The sequence below is a fragment of the Alexandromys fortis genome, unplaced genomic scaffold (genome assembly GCF_014885135.2).
Source record: "Alexandromys fortis isolate MF-2015 unplaced genomic scaffold, M_Fortis_MF-2015_v1.1 scaffold_108, whole genome shotgun sequence".
Taxonomy (NCBI): domain Eukaryota; kingdom Metazoa; phylum Chordata; class Mammalia; order Rodentia; family Cricetidae; genus Alexandromys; species Alexandromys fortis.
Window position 1 is genome coordinate 3,543,425 of NW_026067994.1, and position 24,314 is coordinate 3,567,738.

Genomic DNA, 24,314 nt, shown 5'->3' on the forward strand with positions numbered 1-24,314 from the left:
CAAGATTAATGCTTCATCTCTAACTTAATAGGTAATGCAAATCATTGCTGATGCCTTAGACTAATTCCCTTCTTTCATTTCATGATTGGGAAGTCAGCTTCCTAGTAGTAATAAGTAATTTAAAAAGTCATTACTGGGAAGGTCAACTAAAGCTGACTTGACTCTTCCCTTCCACAGTGTCTCACTACCAGATCTCATCAGATCCACAGCACACTACGTCGCCTTTGCTGCTACTCACATGGTGAACACTGGAAGAAGGCCAAGGTCAGAGTCCGTTACTAGAAGCCAAAAGAAAGGCAAGTACAGGCAGAGCTAAACTGGACCCTACAGCCAAATCTTCTAAAAGAGACCAGATAAGTAGTTAAAGAACCTAGATGACAGTGGCTGAGTTTTCCACACTGTTCAGGAAGCCATGAGTCCACATATTTAGTGCTTTCCAACACCTTCATCCATCTCTGACTTTGGAGTACATTTATGTATGTGGGAGAGAGATCCTTTCATCAGGTAGGGATGTCAGACTGCCACGTATGTAGTCCAGCCCTGCTCTTCCAGGACAGGGCAGCCTTGTAACATGGTCCAACCCTAGGTGCACCTGGTCCCACAGCAGGACCACTAACACCTTTGCCCTGTTTATCTGCAGAGGCCCAATGGCCTTCTTTCAAGATGTATTCTACAACAGCTAACACAGCCTTCCGAACCCGGCTGCCTGTTGTTGTCTTGACCTGGGGGATAGTAAAGACTTCTGCAGGGTTTCAGATCATATTGAAACATGGGTGGATATACCTGTCCCCTCTGGCGAGTGATATGATTGGAATCCCAAATCTCTCAGGGTCCCAAGAACTCCGAGTGTTGACCTTGAGTGTCCCACAGCCACATTGTTCAGATATGAGCACTTCATTGCTGTAGATGGTAAGAGGACTTTAAAGAGGTGGGGCCCGCTAAGATGGATTATAGCCCTGAACTACGCTTGCTCTTTTAATCCTTGGTACTGACCATGGCATCTATACAGAACAAATACAACAGGCACACCACCATAGCACAGCCTGTCAGCAACCACCCAGGAAGACATCACACGCCCACAGTGCATGTCTTGTTAGAGCAGAGGTCTGCAGCTAGTGTTACTGGGATTCAGCTGAGGGCAGTTCTTGACCACATGCAGAAGGCAGGAAGCTGAGCAGAAGCGAAAGGAGACTAATGAGTTTGAAAGTTGTGTGTATGTGTGTGGGTGGAGGAGGAGGTGGTAGACAAGATAAAGCAGGATTAAGCTGAGAATACCATCAATTGTTACCAAGGAGTTCCATTTAGTCTCAGTAGCAACTAGTACGTGTAAGCAGCCTTCCATATCTGTGGGTTCGACATACATAGATTCAACAGCCATAGATAAAATAGACTAAAAATAAATCAAGTGTGTCTATACTAAACATGTTCTTGTCATTATTTGCTATGCAACATAAGGTAACAACAACGATTTACACAGCATATACTTCTTATTAGATATGTAACTTGGAGATGGTTTGAGCATATGGGAGGATGTGCACAAAGGATACACATGACTTTAATGTTAACAGAGCAGCTCGGCACACTTTTTCTCATCTAATGTTGTAGACAGGGCAGAAATTGTTCCTGTATGTACACGAACATACTGAACCGAGTGCAATCCAAGAGTCAGTGTGAGACAGTGTAAGAGTCCATCAGAGGTACAGATGACCTGAACTCTTCTCTTTCTGGAGCACTGATATAGCTATGAGACACATACGTGCCATGGGAGAGATGTTTCCATGTAAGGACCCTGGAACATAGCCTTGCTCAGATATTATAAGACAAAAAGCCTGTGGGATAGTGATTCTCAGTTCGGGCTTACTTGAGAAATACTGGAAGAGAGTTTTAAAAGCCTGTATTCATGGCCACCTCCAAAGATGCTGCTTCCCTTAGTCTCTGAGACTAACAGTTGAATTTTATTTTCTAGTTCATCCTGGGGTGAAAGTAGGGGCTCATCCATGCTTCATCCTAACCTCCAAGGTCACATTTTCAATAGTTTCTCAAGTGCCTTCCTAAAAGAAGTTCAGGTTTTCACCACCATGAAGGAGCTTCCTTCTGGGACCATCCCTGCTGGAAGGACTTTTCATGTCCTCAGCTTCCCAAATCAAGAGAACTACCTCACACTGACATAACCCCTAACTTTGGAACCTTCAACATTAACTCACACGGGGTTCATGCATGGTTCAAAAGACCAAATAGCTGTCCTAATGCATGCAAAAGAGCAAGCTGCTGACATTGGTTGCACAACACAGAAAGCACCCTGCTCCACACCAGCAAGCACACTGTCCTTGGGAGTTCCACTGTCCCAGATGCTTTGGCGAAATTCCTCGGCCCAGATTATTCTCTGGCAGTACTTAAGCCTCATGTGCTTGTTCTGAATGGATTACCTCAGAACTCCGAATGAAAGTGCAGGGTAGTTAAGAAAAGAGCCACTAAGCATAAATACCAGATCAGCAAGCCTGGCTCAGCAATGCATTACTCTACTATGAAAAAGTAAGCAAGCAAGCAAACAACAACAACAACAAAACATACCACTGTGTTGGCTTTTCCAGCTGCTTGGTACAGATTACCACAAGCACAACCACTTATCTATGGCATCCCTCAAAATATCCATGTGAACAGGGCAACAAAAACGCACAGAGGAACTAAAGAAAATCAAGAGGTGCCTGTGGTCCATGAAGAAGGTATGGCTGGCTGATGGCTGCTGCTGAGATGGCTTAATTGATGCCAACCGCCCATGCCCAGATGCTGGGCACCCATCTGAAGATGGGCATCGATTCAGACAGAGGACTCCTAGACACTTGTCATATCTAATCTAACGAAAAGGCACCGAACATTTTTAACCCAACACCACATAATTGTAATGAAATGATTCCGGCCAAGAGGGCCCATTTGTAATAATGAATTCAAATCAGATTCATAGAAGCTATGATTCAACCATAGAGAATAGCACCTTCATTTTCCATATCATCTCTCTTCCAAAAAGGCAAAATAACTCAATATTAAAATAATTATTTTTACTTTTCAAGCAGCCCCATGAAGTAGTTACAGGGACAATGATACTGTCTCACTTGTATCAAATGAGCTTCCATCTATGCTGAAAACTTAAGTGTCTTCTCTGACACATCATTTCTGAATGTCTCTCCATACAACCAAAGGCCTGTCACAACACAACTGATCCCTCACAGGAAGCAACCATCTTGTGAGCTGGGGAACTTGTCACAGGAAAAATCTGAGGGTCTACCTAGGCTTCTGGATTTCTCTGCTTTACCTACTAGTCTCTGCTCCTTGTCTAACATTGCTCAAGAATTAGGAACAGACTGGAGGTCATGTGAACTGGGGCAACCACCTTGGAGAGGGTTTTCTAATGCTGATAGGTGTGGATATCATTTAATTCCTTGATACATACTGAACACTAAGTCCTAAGTAATAAATCCATGAACTCTTTTGAGGAGACTTAAAAGTTACTTTACATAGAGCTCTAAGGCTGTGGAGAGAGCTCAGGATCAAAACTTTTTCCTAGCACGCATAAGGCCATGAGCTTGATTTCTCGAGATTGCAAAAAATAAAAAAATGAATTATAATTTTTAAAAAGCAAAAAAACTACCAAATAACACATGATAGATTTTTCCAAGGCCAAGGCTGTGGGTTCTCACTGACTGGGAATGGGGCCTCTCTGTCTAACAACTGAGGACCAAGCTTTACTGCTAAGGGAACACAGCTGCTGGCTCACAGAGCAGATTGGAAGGAAAAGGGGAGTCACATAAACTGCATAGGGCATTCGGTTATTTTATGAAATGCTGGGATAGTAACAAAGACAATACACTTGGTTTAACATAGAGAATGATAAGAATTAATGCCAAGGGGAAGAAGTGAAGCAACATGAGTGACAAAAAGGAAGAGGGTGTCAGGGAGGCTCCCTATAAAAAGAGAGCAATGAAAGAGAAGACTCCATGAGGAGAAAGTGAAGAAGGTGCCTGGATGGCAGGACGTGGCCGTGGGGATAGGTTTGCCTGTACCAAGGGAAAGGCATGAGAGAGAAGAGAGGCCAAATCGGCCCTGGAAACATGCTTACTTTTAAAACCCAGCTACAGCAACAGTCAGGTAACCAGCAGCAGTCGGAGTTGAACATGTAAGTTGTCGTTTTCCATAAAGCATGAAAAGCGACTATTCAGCTTTTCCTGTTTTATTCCCTTTCCCATTACCAGGCCCAGCTGTTAAACATTAGAATTGAAGATCACAAAAACAGGCCAGCAGCTAATAAAAAAAAAAAAAAAAAAAAAAAAAAAAAAAAAAAAAAAAAAAAAAAAAAAAAAAAAAAAAAAAAAAAAAAAAAAAAAAAAAAAAAAAAAAAAAAAAAAAAAAAAACCAAAGAAAGAAAGAAAAAAGGTAGATGGACGTGAGCCCTCTGCTGGTAGAACTATCTTATTGCATCCCAGAAGGCAAAACTCGAGTTTCTAAGTTTCTGGTTTAGTTTTTAGCGGCAAGAGTAGATTTTGTAAATTTATTGGTGACATCCCCTCCTGTTGATGGAACTCTTTGCCTCCGACAAAAGAAGAGGAAGAGGTATATAGCAGCATCCAAACCCCGTCCCACTACTATTCTGTGTCCACATTTCCTGGGTACATACATACATACATACATACATACATACATACATACATACATACATTGTTGGTACCTTTGAACTACCAGTCCCCTGAAAATGTGTATTCCTATAAATGACATCTCAAAGGGCAGACTTGGAACCTTTCTGGATGCAACAAATTAAGGATAACCCACTCTCATCTGCTATAAGCTAAGGGATGCCCACAGGGCCAGAAGCACTTGGGACTCATACTGTCTGTAAGGGACATCTCTGTTCTGCTTCCCAGTACTGTGCAGGCCCAGAAGATAGGACACTGGGGCCTTGCACTAGCTGAAAAGAAGCTTCACCTAAAACCACACAAGGTCGAAAGGATCCACGTTTAACCCGGGGGTTCACGTGAGGAGCAACAATGTCTCAGAGGCTCTTGTTCCTTCTTAGGAAAGAGGCTTAGCCTATGTTGGGAGGGCTCCATGAGGAAAAGCACAGGCAACAGGAAGAAGGGTACCCCACCCTCAGTCTCTCCTTGCAGAAGCCAGGCATTCTGGCTGCAGAATCTGGGTCAGGATGCTTTATTTTCACCATAACCATCAAAGTCATAGGCAGGGCAAATGCATTCACCCTGTGTACACTGTGAGACGTAGTTAAGCTGGGACGTCCCCGAATCTGTCTCCTAGGACCAGAACTGCCTCATTAAAGGGATAAAAGATGATATCTGCTGAGCTGGTGGAAAGTGGTGGCTGCATTTTTATTAAAGTCTCTGCTGCAGCAGGCCCAGTCCCCAAAGGTTCATATTCCAAGCATCTCCACCCCTCTGCCTGGAGCATGGAAGTGATTCTCTGTAACTCATTAAGCTAAAACAAAAAGCTTCCCCATTGTGCTATCCACACAGGAATGATGTCGCTGTATAAACGTTCCGTGTTTCCTCTTCTTGGCCCCAGCACACAAAAACACAAAGGCCTCGTAATTTACATCAGAGCCCAAGTGCACAGCATGGGCTTAGTTTGAGTGACTATGTCTTCAGCAGACTTATAAAAGGTCGTGGCCTGGCATGGGAGATCTAGAGCTTTGAATTGTGAGATTACACACCTCACCCCAACATCGCCCCCCCTCCACACACACACACACACACGCACACACACACACACACGCACACACACACACACACACACACACACAAAACACACACTTCTGCCAAAGACAGTTAGCTTTGCTGATGGCACTCCTATGCCATCACATCCTCCTTGCCTGGAAGAAAGAAATCCAAGGGTATTTAGTTAACCACACACTGTGTACATGCCAGTGCCCTCAGGTCTCATCCGGGTGTCCACACAGTTGCGAATATTGCTATGCCATGGCCCCATGAATACATGGAGCTCCAAGTATAGACTTCAACATTTCCTGTAAGACTAGAGACCAAAAGAGGACCAAATGACAGAGCCATCCAAGAAAAATGGTATCAGCAAGCACACGACGCAGGTGGCCACTTCTTGGGCCTGCAATAGGCCTCTCACGTGCTTCAATGCCCCTCTTTGAAGCCATCTTTATACTCTTTCTGGCCTCCCTCCCCTTGAAGCCATATGCAATGGGTTCAGTCCCCAGATGAAGGAAGGCTCCCTACCTGAGGGTGGCGCTCTCCCCCTGCCGGACTGTCACGTTGTCCATAGCTTTGGGGAAGGTGGCATCTCCGCTGCGCACCGGCACTCCTGTGGGTACAAGGAACAGCAGCCTGAGAGACACGACCACGAGGCACTTCCAGGGCAGGAAGAGGTACCCACAGACCCCCATCCTTGTCAGTCACAACTTCCCCGAACTCCCGCAGCAGCAAGGTCCTTGTCCCCTGCCCTCTCAGAACAGCCGGAAGTGTTGTGGGGCGAGAGCAAAGAGAGGGAGAGAGAGCAAGCCAGTAGCTGGGAGCGGGAGACGGAGAGGCTGAGTCCAGGCTCTCCGGAGCCTAATAATTCTTCCTCGGCTCCAGCCTCAGCTTTCCAGCCTAGCAAAACCAGATGCCCCCTCCTGCATCCAAAAAAAGAGCTTTCTCGACGCTCCCTGGGGCGGAGGGAGCCCGCGGGGAGGGAGAGCAAGAAAGAAGGAGCAGGGACGAAGGTCACAGATTGTGCGTTCTCTGCCTCTCTCGGTGAAGCTACTTTAAGATTCAGTTGGGCGCGTTCTGCAGAGGTCTGGCATCAAAAGTTTATAACCCAAAGAAGGCAAGTGTCTCTGACAGAAAGGAGATGTCATAAAAAGCTCCTGCTTCAAGGAGAGGAGAAAATGTTTTATTAGATCACACACATGTATGGATAGAGTTAGAAAACAGCTCCAAGTCTCGCATCTGGACCCAAGGCGACAAAAAGTTGCACACGGAGACCCGCAGCCGGCTAGCCAGGATCCTCCGCTCTGAGGCTGTCTTCCCCGAATCCCGGTGGGCGACTCCCGCCTGCCCGGCCCTCGCCAGCCCGCGGAGCGCCGCGGTGAAGGCTCTGGGCGCGGGGAGCTGAGCGGACTGCGGCCCCCGCCTCCTCCGGGGACGCTGCACGGGACGCGGGGACGCGCGGACGCCACGCTCAGCGGCCGCCCCCGGCCTCCGCGCCGCCTTCCTCCGGGGAGCAGCCCCTACGCGCACGGGCCGTGCTCGCCAGGGTTGTCATGGCAGCAGCTGCATCCCTGACCGCCACTTTCTCCCGGAGTCGACTCGGAGCGAGCCGGCTAGCAGGCGGCACGGACTGCACGAACATCCCCGCGGGTGCGGGTGGCGGGCGCCCACCTTAACCCCCGCTGCGCCGGGACCCTGAGGGAATGTTCCTGGCGCCTCAAGGGGCTACACTCTCTCCTCGTACAACAGCAAACTGAGGAAATGTAGAGTCCCTCTCGCTGACTCCCCTGATATGGGTGGGGAGATAGAGGGGAGGGCTGGAGAAAGAGTTCTGGGGAAGGCAGCAAATTGGAAACTGACATTAGCACCTTCCTTTCTCGATGCCATGCAGAAGTTGTCAGACCCCGCCCTGGAGAACTGAACTGCCTTTGCCACTCCTGCAAGCTGAGCCTATTTGAATGCCCACCAGTCTGCATCTCTCCGTCCAGGCTTTAGTACTAAGGGCACAGCTTTCCTGGGCCTATGCAAAAAGCTGGAATAAGCTTCCTGCTCTGATGGCCTACCTAGAAACACTTAAAGCCTATCCCTTCCTTGTCTGTCTCTCTGGCTGGCAACTCTGAATTTCTTCTTGCAAGGCAACAAGTAAAATAGTCCCCATTATCCGTGCATCTTATTGTAGTGAAAAGGAAGGGCTGGGAAAATCACGTGGCGATCCTAAAAAGTAGTGGGACTGATCTTCACAAATATCCATCTATGGCTTTATGATCGCAGGAGAGACACCGTAATAGTGTCAGGAGGGGACTCCAGGATACAGTGTTCTTAGAGGCCAATCTCCCTGTTGCTCCGGGCTCAGATCCATCTCATTCAGTCTAAACCCAAGAGCGCCAGCTTTCCTTGGGCCTGCCATTATTCTTGCTGCTGCTCTGCCTGGCAGAAGCCTCCCCTCGCTGCGTGGCTCTCACGCCTGTATCCTAATTTAATGGTTGCTATGTGCATCTGCTCTACTGTATTTTTTTCTCGAAGCCTTTTGTTAAATTAGGCAGGGCTCCGCACAATTGGCAAAATGAAATGTAATTCAAAAATAAGCATTAAGCTCTTCGTGTTTATTACTTTAGTTGCTGAAGGATACAAAGGCATCCTACCTGCTCTCATTTCCAAGGGACTGAGCAAAAAATGAAGACTGCCCCAGTTCCACTCGTAAAAACGCTTAGCTCACATACAAGTTTTAGCCTTAAATTTTTTAATTAGAACATCTTACCTGGGACAGAGTACTTATCACTAGTTATATCAGCTGTAGTCTAAACCATATCGAGAGAAGGTGTTACACAGACAGGAGTTTTCTGTGCACCCATAATCCTCTGGGCCCTGTGGTGCTTGGATCTGGGATGAAGCGCTGGAAAGGCTCTCCTACCAGTAGTACCCCATACAGGGCTGACAGTGTGATCCTGTGCTTAGGACTCTTTCAGTCACAGCTGTGTATTGAATGTGGGCAAGGATGCGGAGGAGCCTGGTCAGGAGGCAGCTCTGAGGTTATCCCAGCTGCCCAGTGGTAGAGCACTCAGATCTTCACAAACACCTGCTGGTCTGATTTCTCATCAGAGAGTGAGGGCGGGGCCATTGTTACACTAACTCTGGAAAGGTGGCTTGAGACAGGAAGAGTTCTTGGAGACTTTGAGGAAAGTGCACACGATTCCAGATGGAAATCACTGAGGCCAGGAAAGAGCAGACATGGTGACAAGCTGAAGTGAGGATAAACGTCCCCAGTAATGCACACTGAGGCTGGTGCTTGGGAAGGAACAAGCCAAGGAAGCTCCCGTTTACCTTGATAGTTTTTTAGTAAAGGCATCTAAGGACCCAAAGAACTAGGGACTGGGTCTTTACTGACTTGTTACAGGGTTCCTAGCTTAGTCTCGGTGACAGAATACATGATCTGCACCAACAGACTTGTGAGTCGGGGAAGGAACTGCAAAGGTCTTGTCTTTAGTCTGTCCATCTACAGCACTGGGGTTGGGGGCAATGATCCATTTATTTGTAAGACATTGCCATGGACTTGTAGAGTGTAAGGATAAATGCATACGTTAAATGGGAAGAAGAAGCCGAGTTGACGTTTACAACGAACATGATTAATTTTTGCCAGGACTATTTTGTGAGAAGCTTTGGCCAATGACAATGATAAGCCCCTTAGTACACATTCTTAGATACATATATTTATGTGTAACAATAAATTATCATCATGATTGGAAGACTGGCTTTGATGTTGTGTTCAAATACTGAGTCAGCACATCTCCATCTCTGTAACTCACACCAAATAATACCGATTGCATCCGAAGGATAGTGAGCAAGAATGTGCTAAGTGTTTCCAGGACTGGTAAAGCACACCGGCTCTGTATGGAAGAGTCTATTATTAGAGTCCCCAAGAGAAGGCCACATATCCCAGCATCATCCCCAGGGTTGTTCTGGATATAGAGAAAGTAAGAAAAAAGTTTGCCGAGAGGCTTTATTATGGTTTTCATGGGAGGGACTGGGCAAGGAAAGATGGGGAAACTGGCATGCTTAGGAGTGAATTCTATCTTGATAGACTGTGTGGGTGAGACCAAGGGATCCTGAGCTTGGCCCTGGTGTAGAGTAAGAAATGGCATCATATTCTGTGAGTACTGGACAAAGAAAGTGGTTCTTCTATCCAGGAATAAAGAAGGAGGTCTTATGACAGTCAGTACCTCTAGAATAGCAAGGTTTGATCTAATGCATGTGTGGAGGAGATTTTGTTTTAACTCTGGGTGCAGTTAATGCTGGGCAGACTGGGAACCATCATCAACATACCGTGTGGTTCTCTAGCATAAAGCCTATTGGGAACCAATCACCAACATACCGTGTGGTTCTCTAGCATAGAGTCTATTGTCATGTAATAGCTGTGCGGTGGACAGCTGTGAAAGGTGTGAGGGGAACAACATGAAGGCGGCTGTACAAAGCAGAGCTTCAACTCACAGACACAAGTTTTGCTACCGATGACAATGTGTAACAGAAACATAATAGATTCAGATTTCAGGGACTGTAGTCGGCACCAGGCAAGGAGATCACTGGCTACCTGGCAAGAAATTGTTCTGAACGACCAGAGAAGAGGAATCCTAGCAAAGGGGAGTTTGAGAGAAAGGAGAAGGAGAAGAAAAAAAGAAAAACTGTGATGAGTCTTGGTAGCTTCCAGATAAGGACTCCAGTGACAGGTGGCAACTCGAACCAGCAGGTGGTATCCGCAGCCTACAGATGGAATGGTCCAGAGAAGCTGGGAAGGAGCAAGAATCCTAGAAGAAAAGGCTCTCACAGCCTGGTGACGTTGCTTAAATTGGATGAAATGAGATGGTGAGGTGGCGTTCCCACTGTTTTCCTACTTAGGTGTAAACCGTGCAGGGTGGTAGGGGCTGTGTCCTGGGGAAAAGCAACACAGTGGAAGCACATCCTTGACTCGTTCCGCAGAAAGGACAACCAGTCAACACAAACGTGGGTGAAGAGTGTTTGTCAGGCACCTTCTGCTCAGAACCTAAGCAAGACCTGACTGTTTATACTTAAAGGCATCCGTGCCCTGCTTCAGCTGCTACATTCCTGTGTGCATGTGTGCGTGCATATGTGCGTGTGCGTGTGTGTATGTTTATAAAGTGGTATAACAGGCTGTGCAAACTGCCTCTCATCCTTGATGAATCACACAGCAGGAGATAACCGAGGCAAATGCAAAACAGACTAATTTTAAAAATAACAAAAGCCCTTAACTCTGGAGGAAGTATATAGGATTATAATTCAACAGGTAAGGTACATATCTAGCACATAGGGATCCCTGGGTGTGATCCCAGCACCACATGACCTGGGCATGGTGACACGTGCCTGTGATCCCAGCATGAGGGGTGTGGAAGAATGAAAATTAGAAATTCAAGTTCACTCTCTGCTAGTCAGTGAGTTTGAGACCAGCCTGAGCTGCACGAGAACATGTCTCATTTTTTTTCATTCGAAAAACCCTCCAGCACTATTTTCAATTTGCTCACACGTTAAGCCATTTACTAATTTGGTAAATATGATTACATGTCTTTTATTATGGACAGTATTTAAGGGCCTGGAGATGCAACAGTCCATGAAGAACATAAATATTTTCATGTACTCCTCTATGAGGGTATGAATAAGTGTTGAGGTGGAGAAAAAGATTATGAAAAATAAAAAAAGACATTTAGATTGGGCACTGTGCTATACAAAGTGTTCTGGGAGTGATGGAATGGAACGAAGTTAAGGAAAGCATCTGAAGTGAGACCTGATTGGCTAGTGGATCCAGCCAAGCAGGGCGAAGAGAATGGCTGCTGTGAAGGTGGACAGCAGAGGAGCTTATGGTGATGGCAGAAGGCATGAGAGCACTGGATCCTGGACACAGGGAAACTGTATAATGATTTCATCCTAAATGCAGTGCAATGACTTAGAGACTTTCAGCAGGCCAACACCAGGATCTGTGAGATAAAATTTTGCAAATCTTTCTGACCATGATGAGGAGAATGGATTGCAGGAGAACTCAGAGAGTATTGGAAGCAGAACATCAATCACAGTAGGAGTAGTGGGGTAAAATAAAATGGAAAAGGAAGAGGCATCTATGATAGCTAAGATTTGCTCAATATCTTATGGATATGGAGAAGGAATATTCCAGAGCAAAGGATCTGAGGAGACTAGAACCAAGTGCAAACATCAGGATGGCATGAAGAGAAAGAAGTCTGAAGCAACAGAGGACAACTGAAGACTTTTTCTCATCCTCAACCTGCCTTCTCATTTGCTATTTTAAAGGGGCATTAAAATTCTCCTCTATGGATGTGTCAAAGAGACAAAATATTCACAGCATCCTTACCGGACCCCTAAACCCCCATACCATAGCCTGTACTTTAGAAATAAGCTACTTCATTGCACCCAATGTGACCTACGATAGCCACTCAACTGTAGGCATCTCAGTGCATCTTGTCTGCTGGATTACGTCTCATCTGAGTAGAATCTAGCATGATGCCCTCATTATTTGTTAATAAAGTGGAATGCTGCTCACTTATGTGGATAGATCCCAATGTAGGACCTCAAACTCTGTTGTAACTTCCTTGCTGGGATCTAGGTCAAGGAAAAACGTCTCTATTATTGTGCCTGGGGGAGAAAAGGGTCTAGGGTACTGAGTCAGAGGCTAACCTCACTCCCAATTCAGCAGCCCACCATGTGCAATGTTCCTTGTTTAGCTTCACTGGCCTCAAGCTCACATCTCTATAAATGGAGGCAAGATACCAGTACATCTGTACAGTGTACAGGAGGGTCTATCCTAGTCAGCTCAGGCTGTCAGAACAAATCTACAGACTGGTGGCTTCAACAAGAGAAAACTCTTTTCATAATTTTGCAGCCTAGAAGCCTGGGAGCTCCAAGGAAGGCTCTCCACCTGCCTTCTGATAGCTCCCTGCAGGCTGTGTGCACACCCATGGCACACAGACAATGGTCTTTTTGTCACAAAGCCTCCAGTTCCATAGGATCAGGATCATTTTTCTAGCCACATGTAAGTAACCATTATCGTGGTTTACAAGCCCCGCCTCCCAACACTGTCACATTGTTGGTTAAGAGTTCCACATACGGATTTCAGGTACTCAGTGCAATCCGGAACAATGTTAAATGATACACTGCGTGGAATGACCATTCCTCCAGGCACCCACTGAACACTTCATCACATTAGTCCTTATTTAACAAAAGAAGGAACGCCATTCTCTGATAGCATACCTTTCTTCTCTGAAGCAGCTCTGTGGAAAAATAAGTTGTAAAAATCAAGCCAAAATATTTCCAAGATTTGAGATGTGTGTGTGTCTGTATGGGTGTCTCTGTGTGTATGTGTGTCTGTACATGTAAGTGTATGTGTCTGTGTGTATGTGAGTGTGTGTGTGTGTGGCTGTGTGCATGTGTGTATGTGTGTATATGTGTATATGTGTCTGTGTGTGAGAGTGTGTGTGTGTTTGTGTGTGTTTGTGTTGTGGCAATCAGGACAGAGTGAACTCTTTCTCTCCCTCATTTTAAAGACTAGCCTATTTTAGAAATAGAAATCACCTCTTCTGCTTGCAAAAGTTACATGATAATTATTAAACTTCTACCTTACCTTGAAGAGATTGCCTAGTAGTAGATCGCTGTTGGGAAACTCAGGGCTCCACACAGAAAGCCAAACTGATCCATAATAAAATTTGTATCCAGCCATTAAAGCAATTTCAAACTGTGTGTTATTCAGAAATGAGGAAACCTTACAGCTTGTGTTTATCTGAGGAGCATTGTGCCCAGCTGCTCTGTGGAAAAAACATGAAATAGAGAGCCTATAATTTGAGGTATATTTGTATCACAGAAACCCATCCACATAAGATGGACCAAGAGAATGGGATGACTGTGAAGACAGCATGGTGTAAGCTGCTAAGGGACTAAGGACATGGGATAGCCCCAAGCGGGAATGTGCTGTTAGTTAGCAGGATGGTGAGAATGGCTGGGCTGGGCACAGGAGATGGTTCAGCTGGTAAGGTGCCCACAGCACAAGCAGGAAGATTGGTTGCAGCTCCCAGGTGAAAACTCAGGTGCTGGGGCACATGTCTGATCCCAGGGCTAGGGCTGGAGGGTCAGGGGATGCTGGGGACTTAGCAGCTAACTATTCGATCTAATCATTGAGCTCTGCATTCAGGGAAAGACCCTGTCTCAAAACTGAAGCAAAGTAGCAGCTGAGACCATCCAGATTTGACTTTTGTCCTCCGGAGATACATGCACACATGATCCCACGCATGTTTAAAAATGATTGAGTTTCATTTGGGGGCTAAGAAGGTTATAAGAAATGCAGTTGCCTATGAAATGAAACTGTGGATGAGGTGTAAATTCTGTGTCCCTGGGATCCCAAAGTAACCACTCTACAACAGCTGCCCACCCATGGTTGAAAACGTCATTCCTCATTCGCATTTTGCACACTTCCCAAGTTAGATAACTGTGTGTTAAATGGTTTCCCTTATCACCACTAGCCTACACATTCAGATGTGTTTAATCCTATCTTGTTTTTCTTTTCCCTCCTAGGCCGCACCACATTCTTCTTCAATGGAGGACACATCTATCTACACCAAGGAAAAATCAAGTTGGTCAGGTAATAAAATGCCTGACTTTAATCCCAGCACTGCCACTTAAGATCTGAGATCTGAGGGAAGTAACTTATCTGTGAGTTTGTTTGTTCATCTATAGGCAGTGTTAGGAAGACAGCCTTCACAGTTAGGTGTGGTGGTGCTTGTCTGCAATCCCAGCAACTCAGCAACTCAGGATGCTGGGAAGTCAGTATCACCTGAATGTAAGAGTTTGAGAATGATCTAGCAAACATAGCAACGCCTTATCTCCAAGTAAACAAAAATAAGTTTCTTTGAAGGTTTAGGTCTAAGTGTGATAACATACAAAGCTGATCCCAAGTCAGAAGTCAGCCTAATGGCAGCTACTCGTGATGGGGACAATCAATTTCTTCTTCTCTATCTTTAAGGCCAAAATGATAAAATTATCAAAACACAAAATTAATCAATGGGCAAATAAAAACAAAAATGATACTTCAAAACAAACTTAAAATCAGCAAATAAGCAGAAAAATACGGCACACAAAATTGCAGGTGGAGAGTAATCTATTAGTTTCCCAAGAATTAGAGTCAACTGACAGCTGTAGAACACATATGACGGATGCTCCAACATCAGTCATGTAACCTCTCTTTTGTCCCAAGTCTCCACGTGTATTTCCCAAGCCGCTGCCTCCCTTCAGAACTGTAGGGTCCCTGAGAGTAAAGTGTTTGCTCGTCTTGATTCCTTTCCTTCAGGCAAGATCCTGGCACAGAGTAAGAGCTCAGCAAATATTTGCTGCCAGGGAGAGCTGATGTCTGCTCTCCTGGCTCTAGAAAGTCAGTGTATTAGACAGTTTTCTCCAGGGTGACTGAGTTAATTATATGGACAGATAGGTAAGTAGATAGTTACGTAGTTAACTGATAGACAGACAGATAGATGATAGACAAAAGTGAATGGAGATTTACTAAGGAGCTTGGTCATAGCAATGACATGTACCAAGAAGTTCTGGGATCTAGTTTTTCCTAAAAGTTGGTCATTGAATGGGAATAACATGATTGGATCCAGGTCCAAAGGACTTAGGATAAAGATGCTTTAATTTCTGGTAAGAGGTAAAGGCTTAGAAATCCAGAGGGCTACTTCTGTAAGGAAGGAATAGAGTCCAGAGGCCACCAGAGCCTTCCTGGTGTTTTGATGTCTACAGAAGAGACACATGTCTCCTCCTTTCCTCTGCTTTTGTTCCATGTGTCCCAAGCACATTGGATGGTTCTTACTCCGCTGAAGGGAGATCTCTGCTGAGTGAGCTAAAATTCACATGCTCACACTCCCCAAAAACACCCTCAGGGATACATCGAAAGCAACACTGTGTTAGGTTCCTAGACAGTCCTTAATCAATCACCATTGACGAAGAGTAATCCATCACATCCGGGAACGCTGACCAGAGACCCAGAGGTATCCCCACTAATGGATTCCTCCTGAGTTCCTCTCATCCTATCTTGACCCTCAAACTCCTCAAAAGTGGGGCCTACAACGTACCAATTGCATTAAGGCATCTCCCTCTAAAATGACTAAAGATTCCTATAAAGATTCCTATAAAGGACCTATTTGAACAGCTACACAGAAAAAATCAGCCTCATTATTTTATAGTCACACCTCATATACTTCTGTAAATCAAAGAACACACACAGAAAACCATTATATTGAAACCTACAATGGATGGTAGTCCACTAACCAGACTTTTCTGAGCCCAGCTTTCCTCACTTGTATGAGGAATATATATATAACTCTACTTTATTATTTTCTTTATATAAGTAAAATATTTGTGTATATATACATATATATATGTAAGAAAGACATCTTAAGAGGTCTTGCATAGATCTTGGCACATAGGAAGGCTTCAGGAAGCAGATGTCTTGGCCTAGCTTCACCCAGACTCTACTCTTTTCTTGCTAAAAAGAATCTGATCTCCCTGGGTCTCACAGAGAAACAGAAACTTGTGTTTTTCTTGCATCAAAAGCTAGTTACTTGAGTCTTATCTTTTAATCAAAAGTGCTTTTTGAGGTGGTGGGAAGACAAGTATAAAAATCTGTATAGATCAGGCTAATCATAAATTGTTCAACCCCACTGACTCAGTCCCCTGAGTTCTAAAAGCCAAATACCTTTCTTACAGTGTTAATCTGTTTTGTGGTTTGCTAACCAATTTATTAATTCTTTCGTGTGTGTGGCAGAGGGCATTTAAGGGCACCAAGATTTATCAAGGCCTTTTGATGGGAATGAGGGTACAAGAAACATGATGTATTACCCTCTAGTTGCTAACAGTCTCACAGAAGAAATAAATCAGACAGTATAATATGATAAGAGAAGATTAAAATGGGTACAAGAAGCTTTGAGATTTGGAATCTGGTCATCTAAATAAGGTGGAAGTTCCCAGAAAACTTTTCAAGGAGGAGTCTTCTTGGCTCAGCTGTAATGACCTAGTAAGATGGAGGCTCCCACTTGCTTTCCTTTGGGGAAACTGAATGGATTATGTTACCAATCACAGAGACTTAGTAAGAGCATTGGTTCTGAGTGGTGACAGAATGTCAAATGTTGGACTTGTTATGCTGGTGAGCTATCCAAGGAAAACATTTTGCTGGCATTTGGATACGTAGGTTTTAAGCTGTAGAAAAGGACAATGTTTGCAGTTAGAGATCTAGAAATCAACACTGTGTGAGCAGGAGCTGAATCTGAGGCTGCTGAAGTCAGTCAGCAGGAGAGTGAGAAGGAATAACGCATCAGGCTCAGATTCTGGGCAGTACGCTTGGCAGCAGAAACTTCTTAAAGGGAAGCTCACAGGAGAGTCTGAGGAGTGGGCAGAGAAGGTCGCCCAGGAACCAGCGGCTGTAAAGAAACCAGGAAAGAGACCCGAAGAGAACATCAGTTGTGTTGACCACTTTGTTTGCTGCCGTGACAATACAGCTACAAAAGCAACACAAGGAAATAAGGGATGATTTTGGTCCACAGTTCAACGGCACAATCCCTTGTGGTAGGGAAGTCACCAAGGCAGGATCTTGAGGCAGCTGACCACACTGTGTCTGCAGGATGAATGCTGGTGCTTAGCTAGCTCGCTGTCTCCTTTGTGTGTAGACAAGGTCCCCACATCACAGATCATCAGTACCATCAGGGAGGCTCGCTCCACCTCAGTTAATCCAGTCTAAAAGTACCCTCACAGACTTGCCTAGAGATCTGTAAGACTAGGGGATCCAAGATCCTGTCAAGTTGATAGAATTAACACACCATCCCTTGTCAACTTGATACCCAAGATGTCAATTTTAAGCTTCTTGTTCCAAGAGTCTCATGGCCATATCATAATGGACAATACACACAATCCAAATTCAATATAGTCTTTAACAGTTCCAATATAGAAGTCCAGAGTCCAAGCCTCTTCTAAAGACTCAAAAGCAATGCCCTAACTCGGAGGCCCTATAAAATAAGCCAGAAGTTACACACTTCCAAGAAACAAATATTCCCATTCCGACAGGGACAGGTAGGGGCATAACAAAGAAAGACTGGACATAAACTTAATAAGGCAAACACCAAGTCCTTAACCTCTGTGATTAAGATCTGATGCTCAGGATGGATTTAACCGAATGACTTGGATACTCCACATCCTTCTAGCTCTTCATCATGCAAAGCCTCTTTCCACTTCATATCTGCAGTTTTATTTAGTGGACTTCCCACAGAACTCGCATCTTCAACATCCTGGGCCTGCACTGTACCTTTGACTTCACCTTCATAGCGTTGCACAGTGGCCTCTCTGGGTTTCCTTATAAAAAACAATGAATCCAATCCTGCCACCCAGTGTTCATCATGAGGCAGCCACATAAGTTAGGTGAGGACAAGCTGGGGAAGGAATGGAACTTGAGGAATGAGGAAAATGAAGGTGGTAAGACGGTCTGCTCAACTGGGAGAGAATCATCAGGAAGAGAGTGTGACGCCAGTGGGGCTCAGGTGTATGTCCAGGCACTGGGAGCAGTGTGTACAGATACTGTCTCTTCAGTGTGAGAGAGGTTCTGTGCAGTGTCTGGAAAGAGGAATTCGTTGAAGATGGTGAGAGGCCTCTGCTCATAACACTTTATATGTGACCGACACAGGAACATGGTTCATGAGCAGAAACAGCTTAATCTGAACTCACAGATGGGTTGGCTAAGTCAGAGCCGTCATCCTTGTCATTGCCTTTATCTTCTTTTCTTTCTTCCTTATTCTCTACGGTGTTCATCACCTATGAGTTCTAGGCACCAGGGTTCACACCCACAAGATACTACCTAATGTAAGCCTCTTAACACCCCTTTGAAGGGAACATGAAGATCTGACAAAGAAAGCAAAACATTTGTGTGCAGTGATGCAGGCCTGTAATCCTAGACTCTAGGAAAAGGGGAAAAATTATGGGTTCATCATAGTATGATCCTGTCAGAAAAAAAAATAAACCAAAGAAGAGGATGAGATGGATAGAGGGAATGGGAGAGGGAAAGGAAAGAAGAAAAGAAAGAAGAGAAAGAACCTAACATTCAAAGAAGAAAGGTTGTTCCTTATCAGTTCTTGGAGTATAAGGGAAAAAATGACTAATTCTTTTCTTTTTATCCTCACAGGTCATTGCTCTATTGCTATTACTAACACTAAAATTGGGCCTCAGCCTGTAGTAGATTTTCAGTAAGTATATTCAGCTGATAATAAAAATAGTTGTATAATTCTAGCACATAACCTCCAAGAGTCCCACAGACATTTTGACTTTCAAGACTCCAGTACCAAGTACAAAAATCTCAGTGCTTTTTCCATCATTTGGGCATTGGATGAGACTTTTTCATAGCAACAGAGCTGAGATTGACAGTACTTTTAGAAGCATCTTGGTTTTCTGTCTACTACTATGTTGGAACACACTATTATTTATATTGTGAGAAGTTAATCATGGGAGAAAGCAGGTGGTGGTACCACATGGCTAACAAACAATGGAGATAGGCTTCAGATACGAGGATCTTTGTCAATAAAACAGAGCCAGATTCATCAGAAACGGAGCTTATGATTTACATAAGCATCATAAAACACAGCATCTCAGCATAAGAGGCAAGTCTCTCTTATAAGCGGTGTTACTTTAGATAGCCCACCTTTCACTCCAAGGTCTATGAAGGCTCTCACCCTCTGCATGGGCACTGGGGTCCTGATTACACTGTAAGCATGGTCACCACCATCATCACTGGAAGCACATGTTTTCTAACAAGTATGCCCAATCTGTGGCCCCTGGCATATATACGTTTCAGAAGAGCTATGAATGTGGTTTTACCCATTTGGACATAGCATCGCTTTGTAATAGCAAAGATGAGATGATCTTACATAGAAATAACAAAGATGAGACTTGTCAGAACCACTTCTGTCACAATGATAGTCCATACCACTTTTTCTCTACGTGTGATTCTCTACGGCCTCTCAAATCTTGTTCCTGACACCCATCTGGATGGAACCAGTGGTATAAAGACTGAGGAAAAACAGAAACAGTTACTACAGGTCAGGACGATCTAAATAGTTGGCAGGAGAAGCAGACCAAAGGACTGGGGATGGGTTATGAACAAACTGTTGATCGTCCCATCTACTGGGCATCTGGAAGTACAAAGTCTTAAGAAAAGAAAATGGAAAATGGAAAGCAAAATAAAAGGAAAGAAAGGGGCAGGGAGGATGTAGGCAAGGAGGCAGGATGGAGCTAAGCACCTAATATTACCTAAGACTCACTAGAGGATAAGTCAAGAGAACATTTTGCAAGTGCAGTTAGAGTCAGCAATATTTGCAATAAACACAAAGTTGTATACACATATTAACAACAAATATATATATATATATATATATATATATAGAGAGAGAGAGAGAGAGAGAGAGAGAGAAGAGAGAGGGAGGAGGAAGAGAGGGAGAGAGGAGAAGAAAGGGAGGGAGGGTAAGAGGGAGAGAGAGAGCACAACTATTTTAAGTTAAGGAACTCACTCTCATGATTATGGAGACTGGAAATCCATGATTTGCTACACAGGCTAGCAAATTAGAAATCCAAGTGATGCTGGAGTTTTGGTGTTAGAGCTAGCTGTTGGAAGAGTTTTCTGCTTGCCTGTCTTTGTTCTATTCCGGCTTTTCACTTATTGGATACACCCCCACCCACAGGTGGGCCACAATGTGCTCGTCCCAAAATCCACAGACTTAAGTGTTGATGTTGTGTATAAAGGATCATTCCAGAAACAAACACCAAGAATGTTTGGCTAGATGTCTCTGTACCATTTTCTAGCCAGGCTGGCACATAAAACACATCTCCAGGCTCCTTTGAAACAGGTATCCTAAAAGAATTAAAGCAAGTAGTCTTTTAAGAAGGTCATAGGAAAAGCCGGGCGATGGTGGCACACACCTTTAATCACAGCACTAGGGAGGCAGAGGCAGGCAGGTCTCTGTGAGTTCGAGGCCAGCCTGGTCTATAAGAGCTAGTTCCAGGACAGGAACCAAAAAGCTACGGAGAAACCCTGTCTCCAAAAAAAAAAAAAAAAAAAAAAAAGGTGGTAGGAAGAAAAGGGAAGGCTCCACCGTCTCATCGTCTCACCGGATATTCTAATATTCCTACCACAGGCTCGCTAATGTCTAGCATTTCGGCCTCAAAAGACAAAGCCCCCTCAGCATTTAAAAAATTCAAATTACAAAGTACTTAGAAAGAAGTAGCATCGGTGTGAATGGATTTTCTCCAAAGTGCAATTTGTTTTTCCCTTTCATAAGTGGGGAAGAGGTTCCAAAGAGGTACAGAGCAAAGGGTTAGATGCCACGGAGAGCGGAAAAGAAAATGGACTGCAGAGAGACCAAAAATAGCTCTTTAAGAGACATAATTATTCAGAGCTTCAATTTACCTACGTCTACTTTAGAAAAACTCAGAATCTACACATGACCCTAATACATGGCCCAGATTTAAATGTGGCACCTTGAATCTGGGGGATAGGAAGGAAATTGGAAGGGGACATTTCAGGGCACACTCTGGCAGTGTTCAGAGGGGGAGGGAAAGAGAAGAGGGGCTAGGCTTGTCTCTTCACACTCTTAGTAATTTCTATTGTTTTTTTTTTTATATAATGAAGTTGGGTGGTTGCCTACATTATGTTCCAGAATTGCGTATCATCCAACAGACGCATAACTACAGGGCAATGCTCCAACCATCAATTAAAACTTGGAGTTGGGAAAACATGCATCCATCTTGTTGAAACTGAAGTCAGTATACTGTGTGGATATGTGTCTTGATCGCAAAGACCGAACTCTGAGGTATACAAAAGCAGAGAGAATATAGAACCTACTCCTATAACTGCTACAGCCACTGGAGTAGCCTTTGGTCTCTGAGACAGACTAAGCAAAGAAATTAAAGGAGGAAGAGCCTTTCCTTATGGTTTCGAGGTTCTGGACCTGTGTCAACACGGCTACAAAACTGGAGTAGGTGCACCTCACCACAAGTAGAAAAGGCAGAGAGCGAAAGAAGAGACTGTAGTCCCCATTTTCTTTTTCAAGGCAGACCCTGCATGACCTAATTCCTCCTAGTAGCCCTGCCTCTTCAAGGCTCATCCACAGTAGCTTCCCAGTGGCACAGAACCAAGATTTGAACATATGGAGCTTGGAGGATGCTTAAGATCCAATTCATATTAAACTAGAAAAAAAAAAAAACATCCTGAATGAGGTAACACAGACCAAAAAAGAGACAAAAAAAGGTTATTAGCTATAAAATAAGGGATAAGTATGCTACGTTCCACAGATCCAGAAAGACTAGGTAACAAGGAGGGTCCGTGCAGTGGTGGGGAGGCACTCTCAGATCTCCCTGGGAAAGGGAAATAGAAAAGATTTCATGAGTGGATTGAGGGCGGGTGGGCCTGGGAACATGAGCAATCAGGTTGTGGGTATGAAAAGGGAGATTGCTTGAGGGTGGCTGCTGGAAGGTGTGCATTTTAGGGTTGGGAGGAAGTCTGGTGCAGGGGAATCTCCCAGGAGTCTACAGGGAGGACCCCAGCTTAGACTCCTAGAAACAGCAGAGAAGCAGCCTGAACTGGCCATCTCCTGTGGCCAGAGTGGTGCCTGGCCCAATTGCCATCAGAGAGACTTCATCCAGCAACTGATGTAGGCAGATACAGAGACCTACAGTCAAATATTAGGCTGAGTTCCGGAATCTTATGAGGAGGAAAACAAAAGAGTGTAGGAGCCAGAGAGGTCTAGGACACCATGGGAAGGCTCACACAATCAACTATCCTGGCTCATAGGCACCCAAAGAGTCTGAAATGACAACCAGGAAGCCTGCATGGACTGACCTAGTCATTCTACATGTATATTACAGTTGTGTAGCTTGGTCTTCTTGTAGGACTACTAATGGCTGGAACAGGGAATGTCTCCAGCAATTTTACTGGCTTTTGGGACCCTACTTCTCATACTGCATGAGCTTGCCCAGCCTTAATACATGGGGAGGTGTTTAGTCTTACTGCAACTTGATATGCTATGTTTTATTGATACTCATGGGAGACCTGCCCTTTCCTGGATGGAGACAGAGGAGGAGAGGATTGGGGCGGGGGAGAGCAGCAAGGGGGGAGGGACTGGGAGAGGAGGATAGGGGAAGGCTTCTGCTGGCATGTAAAATAAATAGATGAATAAAATATTTCACACACACACACACGCACACACATCCAATCCATAGCACTTACTTTATAACAAATACTTCACTTGTACAACATATCTAAGAGAAATATCCCGCATGCATAATTCCTCCTTGCCCAGTAATCCTAATTCCCTGGGGAATCAGTGACTTGGACATGACCAGAGTGTCATGAGCAGAGATCTACAAAGCCCCAGGCCTTCTGTATCAGCATAGACTTGCAAGAAGATTGTCCTCTTGGCATAGAGACTGTTTTTTTTTTCTCTGCACAGACTGGAAATCCCATGTGGGCGAAAAGCACAACAGTTGCAGTGGAAATGGGAGTATGGGGGAGTCCAGGAGTCTCATGGCAGAGGTCAACAGGGAACAACAAGCTGAGACAAGACAAGATCCCTGCAAAAAGCACAGGCTGCTTGGGCGGAGGGTGAAGCAAGACTGTGAAATGAAGCTGAGTCTATTTTCCACTCTCTCCCTCCCCCTCTCCATCTGCCTGTCTCTTCCCTTTTCTCTCTCCCTCTGCCTCTTCTCCCTTTGCAAACCTTCAGCTGCTAATTTCCATCCGACACATTTAGGAATTCCAACACTTCTCTCTCCCTCTGTCAAGATATCCTCCTGGCTAACCTCCCCCACCCTTTGGCAATGTGCGCGTTTTATACCACAGACTGTTTGCCCGACAATTCCCAGACGTGGTGATTTGCTCTGACATCTTTGTGTATGCAATCAGCCCATGTCACAGAGGGCCTGCAGAGAATGCAGGGGACCAGCTCTGTAGCAGGACAGCCTTGTAACTCTTCAGTGAGACTGAGACACAGGGGGCTTGCGAGGAGGAGAGACGGGGGACGCCATAAACTTCCCTTGCTACTGGCTACCAGCAGTCTCCATCTGGATCCAATTCCCCAGGCCCCTGAATAGGACAAGAGTGACTCTTTTGCAAGTAGCAAGGGTCTGTCAAACACAAATCCCCACCATCCCCATCTTAATTAACGCAAACTAATGGTGCTGGGCAGGGAGTACTTAAAATAGATCTCTGGATAAACTGAGACAGAGACATAAACAGTGCAGCAAGCTGCACCCTGGTGCTTGCTCAACTTGGAAATACTCAAATTTTTAGGCATATTTAAATGACTAGAGTACAAAATTGAATGCTTTGCCTGTTAAATCAACAACAAGTGTGTGTGTGTGTGTGTGTGTGTGTGTGTGTGTGTGTGTTGAGTGTCCATATGAATGAAAAATGAGTGTGTATGAGTGTGGATGTATGTGGGTTTTGAGTGAGTATGAGAATGTGTATGACTATGTGTGTGAGTGTGTGCGTGTGTTAGTATCTGTGTGAGA

General features: G+C 44.7%; 1 protein-coding gene across 1 annotated transcript in view; it reads right to left on the reverse strand.

Moving 5' to 3' along the window:
• Opcml (opioid binding protein/cell adhesion molecule like) overlaps nucleotides 1-6,650 on the reverse strand; it is a 527,691-nt gene extending 521,041 nt beyond the window's left edge. The window contains exon 1 of the mRNA XM_050160083.1: nucleotides 6,246-6,650. Within this exon, the coding sequence (XP_050016040.1) occupies nucleotides 6,246-6,412 (167 nt within the window). The 5' untranslated portion in view covers nucleotides 6,413-6,650. The remainder of the gene's footprint in view (nucleotides 1-6,245) is intronic.
• Between the last annotated feature and the right edge of the window lie 17,664 nt (nucleotides 6,651-24,314).